The following is a 7692-nucleotide window of genomic DNA, read 5'->3' as shown; positions in this document are numbered from 1 at the left end:
CTCTTCCCATAAAGACTAAAGTAGAAGTTTGAAGTGTATTTTGTATCTTGGATCCTCTCCACCTTCCCACGGACAAGGACTTATAAAAATTCTATCAAGTGTTTGGGTATACATGGCCTCTTTATCTGTAGGATGTGATCATCCCCAAAATGTAAATGGTGGGAAAGCGGAGTCATCTCTGTCTTCATTCCCATCGTGTAGAAGACACTGTTGATAGTTTGTGAACATTTTTGTTTGTAGGTGTGATGGGAGGGTGGATACGGTTTGTGGGAGAAGATGGAAACAAGTTGAAAGAAAAGCCTGAATTTGGTTGTGGAGGCAGTTACATCTCACAGTCATTCTGAAGATAAGTACATTGCAAAGCCCGGGTCTGGTTCCTATAAAAATTCTTTTGCCCCATAGTAACAGCAGTTGGTCAACGGTTTAATTACTCTGTAGCATGTAACTCTCATGGAAAGCCATGATCCCGGACAGATAGGGCCACATTCCAGGAGGTTCGGGAATTTGTTTTCAGAGTGAATAAAGGTGCTTTTGTATATATAAGTTCTTTTGTAAAACAGTAATTAAGCACGGTAGGCTGGTTCTCGTTCAGTAATTCTCCCTCTTAGTGAGCAGCCTTTACTCTATTCTGAACACTGTAGTGATGGGACACTACAATCACGCGGTAAAGTTACAGACTTTGTATTTCATATACAACCTCCAGACTGAGAAAATGCTTGGATCTGCAGGTTAAATTACACCCCCTAAACCTAAGCGCAAGGAAAACCATAGGGCTAAATTCTGTTCTCAGCTCCACCAAATGGATCTTTGAAAGACAAATTATATAGAATGTATCTCCACCATATAAGGTGGTTAGATTTTACCAAGATCCATGTATTGTCTCAGTACTTACCGCATTTGGAAAAAAGACTGGGACACGGAACTGATGTGGATAAATTATTTTTAAAACATCTGTAGTTCTGCTTGAACATCTGGTTGCTGATCATGTTTCATGTCTGCATGCAATATCAGGACACAACAGGATGCCCGTTATGCGCAGTGGTCGCTTAGGTGGTGGCTTCGGAAGGATGCCTAAGCTAGGAGCAAACAAGCTAATCTTAAGAAATGGAAGGACGGTTAGCTTGTTGTGCGCAGTACTAGTCAGGCTGGATGAAGTACCATACTAACCTGGTTCTACTGGTTCGGGGGCTGTTGTGTCTGTGGCGGGCAGATGAATCAGCTTGCTTTTCTCTAGCTTAGGGAATAATAAGAAGGCACTTCAGATTACCATGTAAACACTTCTTAAGGTGTCCAACCCTGGCAATGTTGAATGTGAAACCAAAGCTGGACTTAGAGGTTTCTGATAGACAGAGACTGAAGTAGTGACACTAACGGAGCTACTCACACCACCCAACTTCGGGAAGGTTGCTTACATGCCCACATTAGGAGACTACACTCTTTGGTCTATCTACAACAGCAGATAAAAGATGAGTTATTTCACCCCCACAATTCAGGGTTCACAATTTGGGGTGCCCAGTCTGGGTTTCTGTTTCAAATTCCTCTATGAAGGAACCTTTCTCTTTGTTCACCACGCTGCATTACCTCCAAATTTACGTACTGAAGTTACATATCTAATTTTACATGTTTAGCTGTCTACTGCATTTGTGAGGACACATAAACAGTTATTCAGAGTTCCGTAGTTTTAATATAATTTGAGCGATATCATTTTGAATTGGAGGCATCGCAATTATTCTTCCTAGTAATAGAGATGTCAGCCGGTACAGTTTGAAAATGTAGCTATTAAGCATAGTAGAGATCATAGGGATCACTCAGAAGAATTATAATAGTATGTCATTGATTTGTATTAACCTGTTTTTATGCTTTGAGTTATTGCACTCAGAAAATCAAATGCCTGCAAATCAGAACATTAATAGTTTATATCAGGGAAATAGCACTTAGAGTATATGGTGAGATGACAGATACTGTGTTTCCCAAAACTTATTTTTATCATTCTCAGATATACACTGCCACGTTATATAACTAAAATGTCAGTTTCCATCACATAGATTAGATAAAGTGTGCTAAAATCTGTTGTTTCAGCATTATATGGGAAATTTTGCTGGAGATAACTGAACAGCGTGAGTTGGAATATGTATTTTTATCTGTCAGACAGTAATCTAGAACTATGCAAAGGCAAAGCTTAATGCTAGATTATCCAAGCTATGCACTCTAAGCAAACACCAACAATAGAATAAGCATGCTACATGACTGTCTGGACTGCAGTGTATTATAAGATGGCGTGTGAATACATTACTGTGACATGTCTTTTTGTTTTTTTCCTGATTGTCATGCCGTAAGTAAAAAGTATGTTCATGTTCTCTTCTAAAATTAGAGATTCTTCAGCATAACGGGATCTTAAGACTAGGGATCAGGGCAGTCGGTGAATTAATACAACAGCAAAGGTTCTCCTTCCCGTTTGTGTAGAATATTGTTTATATTCTTTTCTCCAGTCATCCTCCTGTAGCACTGCCTGTGATAAGGACTACTTGTAACGTCAGTGAGCTCTGAGAGACTAAATGTCATGATAACCTGTAGAGATATAATGTCTTCTGACACATTTGCTTAACGCAAATGTAAGGAAGCTATATAAATTTAAAACCAAGTGTAATATATGCCTCCTTTTCCATGCATATCTGCTTATCTAAACTTCTGGATTTCGATTAGTGAATTATGAAAATAATTATCTGTTGCCATCAATTGAAAATGTTAATCATGTTCTTCAAAGGCGGTGATAAAATGTGTAGAGCTGCAGTGGAAGAGGAGGTGGACACCTTACTGCATATCCTGTGAAATACAGTATTTAAAGTCATGCGTTTATTCATCAGTGATACCAGAAGTAACCTCCCAAAGACCAGAGAGAGGCCAGTCATATCACGCAGAGATGTTATGCCAAAAGACTACTTGTACTTCGTTTTCTTTCCGGCTTTTGAGGACACAGTTTGTAGAAGTGAGAACACTTTTGAGAATACTGTTTGCTTTCTCTTTTTTTGTAGAAAAAGAGAAAACATACCTTGGGTTTGGGTTTTTTGTGGTTTGTTTTTTTTTTTTCCAAAATCGTTATTTAGGCAAAATTCTTGTTAAGGCAATTTCTAGCTTTACTATTACTTGCTTTTAAATTCCCTTTATAGCAACTGTGAGACTTTTGTTGCCTTACCCTTTGTTTGGTATTCACCGTATCTTGATTAGAACTCATCAATTACTGTGAAGAATGCTTCTGCATTTCCATTTCCTAATGCTTTCCAGCAGCTCCACATACATTCAACTCAAGTTGAAATAAATGTATTAAAATTACAATACATGCTACAACTGATGGAAATCTGAGGGAAATCTTATGCTAGTTATCAGCTTTTCACAAATGTGAAAATTGTGGGTTGAATAAGAAAAAGTAGTAAGTAACTTCTCAGTTGGTTTGAGTGTTGTTATGTGAGAATCAGACAGCCTTTAGCAAATTGAAGTATTGCTTGTTTTAGGAGGGGAGATCTCAGCTCAAATTCTTTTTCTCTTGTGTAGTCTACACATTTGCCTATCATTAATTCATTCCAGAATGTCCAATTAAGCAGGGGTGGTAGTGGCTTTAGGTAAATATCTTACTGGCATGAATAGTCCCAGCCTGTTTCTGCAAATGCCTAACCCATCCCATTCACTGTTTCATTAAATCATTCTGCTCATCTATCACTCTGAAAGTGGTATAACCTCTTAACACACCAAAAGCTACACATACGATGTATTGATTTGCAGGTGAAATTTAGGCATTTTGATCAGCAAGGCTCTCTGAAGGAAATCCAGTCCTTGTGACGATGTTTAGTCGCATGAGTGCTACTCAGTGACAGTAGTTCCATGACAGCATGCTGTAAAAGACCACAGCGAAAATATCTCTCATACTCAGCAGAGCTTTTTTCCCAGTAGCTATTCCAACCACTTCATTCAAAGTCACCTTTGAAAAATAGCAATTATTGACTTTCTGTGCTTCTTTTCCCAACTCAAAACAGCCAACGCTGTTGTATTTCACTTGGTTCTTGTACAAATGAGGATAAATATGTGCGCATTACACTTGTATTACAAGTTCAAAACACTACCCAACAACTTACGGAAGATGTGATCATGATGTTCTTTACCAGAAAGCAGTGCTGCCACCCGTTCTTCACTGTCTTCCCAGTGCAGTAAATCTCCTTTACATGGTTGATCTTTGAACAAACAGCCTGATCAGATATTTCTATTAATGTACTTCTGTAGTGCAACAAAACTACTGCCTTATTCCTCTTACTTGAAGAGACAAATAAACCTGTCAGCTATATTTGGTTTTCTTTTGCTGTTTGATGCTCACTCATTTAATTTCTCAGACTTTTTTCCTCTTTTCCTCATTGCATTTTATGAGCATCTGTATTTAATTTATATGTCCGTGTTATCCCATGTGGTTCAGATTACCATCATCGCTATTTAATTAACTTCTTTGTATAATCCATAGCAGAAATTTAAAAAAAAAAAAGATTTGAATTTGTTCATTAGTTGTTGTTTGGTTTTGTTTTGATATTTCATTAATACCGGGCATATATGTTTTAGAAAGAAATCCTATTGCTTGTGTTAAGGAGACCCTCCTTTTATAAATTACTTTCTGTAGGCATCTGATGTAGATGTCGTAGATGTTAAGATGTGCGACTTGCAAGGAAACAATGCCGTGAACCTTTTCGTATCAGATAGAATACAGTACACAGAGTGTTTGCCTGCCTTTTAAATAGTTAAATGAACATTCTTTTCTGTCTTGTTCCTGCTACAAAATGGAAAATAAACTTAAGATTTAACTTTATGTTTTCCTATTGTCCAATTAGTGGTAACTGAAAAAAAAAGCATACAAAGCTGGCTTATGATATTTCTGTAGCAACTTGTTCATTGGTAAAGGTCACTGAAAACTGAACAGAAATCTCAAATGACAGAAATAAATTAGTTCTTTTGCATAATGGTCCAAATCCAAATTAAATATAAAAAGCCATAAACACAACCCAGCCCCGGGAGAATTTTTTGAAAGTGAATTTATCAATTATTCAAAGGGGTTAGAACACCTATTGCTATTTAATTACATCTGCTAGTAAATTAGCAGAGGTTTATTGTACACAGAATAAAGACATACTAGAGGAAGTTAACATGTTACTAAAAGTAAAAAATTCTTTGTTTTATTAGTGGACCATTTATCTCTGGGTAAGTGCTGATAGAACTAGTAGTTCTAGGTAGAAGTAGTTCACCTATGTGGTTGTTAAATGTGGCAGTAGTTTTAGTGTGTCTACAAGAGATGGGTGGGGAATTATGTACTGCAGCCACTTAAGCTGCTCCACAATTTTTTCTCGTCCTGTATGTTATAGTTTAAGCTGTACTCATGGATACACACTTTTTGGTAGCTACATCTTTGAGTAGCCTTCAGAATTCATACTAATCCTTCTAGCGACTGGTGAGTAGCCTGAAATTTCAAGGAGAATTGGGTGGTTATTTGCTGTCTTAGCTGAGTTGGTGTTCTTTTCTCCCTCAGGTGTAACGTCAAACAAATACAAGCAAGTAGTTAAACAGATATGCAGCTTTAGGTTTCAGAAATATCCTGAATACAACAGGGAAAACAGAAATCTGATTGTTTTGTTTCTGAAGGATAAGATGCTCAAAGGGTATCCAGGAGACTATGATAGAATAAAATGAAGTTATGTTATCATAAATGGTTGACATGTTTTTAATAATAGGGAATTCCTTCATAGCTGTATTTATAAACGTTTTAGCTGTTAAGTGTTAACTGAGGAGATTAGATCTCATTGTGAAGGTGTAGTAAGTGCTGCCAAGTCAGCAGATCTTGTTCAATTGCTCCTGTTGTTTCCCTTATGGTTTGAATTAAAACAGTTGATTTTAAAGGTGGAGTTATTCAGAAAAGCTCTGCAAGGGCTAGGAACTGGTCTCATCTCCAGTTTTCAATCAGATAGTGATATCATGCAATGGTGACAGTTATTAATTAATTAATTAATTTCCCAGTAGTCATTAAGGAAGTTGCTGAACAGGAGCTACTATAATTGGACATCTTAAAATCAGGAGGTCTGATACAGTCATAAACCTTTTTTTTTCCTTAAACTGGCCGAAAACCTTTTGGAGAGTTAATATTTTCTTCAATAAATGTTTGAATAATGCAGAAGTCCCAGAGGGCATGAAGGAAACTGAAGGATGAGAAGAAAACTAGCAGTGAACCGAGATGTTATAAAGAATAACCCGTAGGTCTGTCAAGCTGACATTGATATGGGAAAGAATAATGAAAAAAAGAAATTAAGCATGGTAAAGGAGGCAACGGCAGCTGATACTGGTTCTGGAAAACATTTAGGAAATAAACTGGATCATTTTTTAAAATATATTCATACATTTGTTCGCTAGAGGTAATAGTGTTGATGCATATGACTTATGCCTGTGTAGGGTGTTTGTCTTATTTTCACAAGGCATCTTGGTTACTAAATTATAATGACAGAAAGTCAGCAGAGTAGTCATCATAAAATGGATGGAAAAGTGATTACAAGGTGGGATTCAAAATTGGAAAACCTCACTGGACAGGTTCTACAGACAACATATAAATTCATTTACATGACGTTATCAGCCTGCTAGGTGCGTAAAGTACATGGGGTGGGGAGTGATGCACCCTTATTGCTTTTTATTACACTCAATTTCTTGTTACTCTTGTAGCTACATTTACCTGTCACAGGTTCTTTTTAATTTTGGCGATGGTTTTAATTTAACACTCAACACAATCACAGCAAGGTAAATGGAGATGTTTACATTCCCCCTGCAAAACCAGAGGAGAGTCCAAGGCCTCGTTTTCCATAACAAAGCTTTTATTAGCACTTGACAAGGAGATTATGCAATGGCTCCAGCTCTGGGTGGAATAGCTGGCGCTGGCATGCGAGAGCAGCAGACTGCCAAAAGCCTCTGCATGGTTTGGCACCTACGAAGTGCCTGTCAGTTTGCTTATGTTCCTAATCTGACAGTCACTAAAAATAGTTCAGGTGGCTGCTTTCTACTAAAGAAGAAACCATGTCCCTCTGGATATTTGTATGAGGAGGGAAGGGAACAATTAGTGAATTGCGGTTTATTTATTTTCTCAAGTTTACAGTTAAGAGTATCTAGGAGAGCTTTGACTTTTCTTATAGTTTCTTGAAAAATACTGAAACATCACAAAGAAAGGAAGACTATACAGTATGGAACCTGAAAATACTGAACGTATTTTGCTCCTGAAATGGCATTTATGGCATGATGTTAAAATGACTTAAGTTTAAGCACACAGTTGTTGCTGTCTTAATAGTAACTAATGCACTTCTTTTTTACAGCCAGCAATCAGCTGAAGACCTTGCAAGAGTACCAGTTAATTCCACCAGCAATATCTTGAATAGGCTATTGCTCAGTTATGATCCCAGGATAAGGCCTAATTTCAAAGGTTTGTCAGATATTTCAGCCTTTTTTTAATCTTTGGAATTTAACTTTTGCTCTTTTCACACACAGAAAATTTATATAGAGATAATATTCACAACCTAAATTTCTGTTTTGTTCTTTTTAAGTGGAAATTTCCCTAGATAGTGTGAAACTGCAGAAGATAGTTATTCTTTTGAGCTGAAAGGTAATGATCGTCATAGTATGTGATGCTTT

At 37.1% G+C, this 7692-nt stretch overlaps 1 protein-coding gene across 2 annotated transcripts in view; it reads left to right on the top strand.

Moving 5' to 3' along the window:
- Nucleotides 1-7692, top strand: part of GLRB (glycine receptor, beta) — a 48023-nt gene that overhangs the window by 4520 nt on the left and 35811 nt on the right. For both annotated transcript variants that reach the window (XM_009578411.1, XM_009578412.1), the window contains exon 2: nt 7377-7483. In XM_009578411.1, coding sequence (XP_009576706.1) covers nt 7377-7483 — 107 coding nt within the window. The remainder of the gene's footprint in view (nt 1-7376; nt 7484-7692) is intronic.

Source organism: Fulmarus glacialis, unplaced genomic scaffold (assembly GCF_000690835.1).
Source record: "Fulmarus glacialis isolate BGI_N327 unplaced genomic scaffold, ASM69083v1 scaffold25885, whole genome shotgun sequence".
NCBI classification, from domain to species: Eukaryota; Metazoa; Chordata; class Aves; order Procellariiformes; family Procellariidae; genus Fulmarus; species Fulmarus glacialis.
Note: the sequence above shows the minus strand (reverse complement) of the source record. Positions and strands in the feature narration are given on the sequence as shown.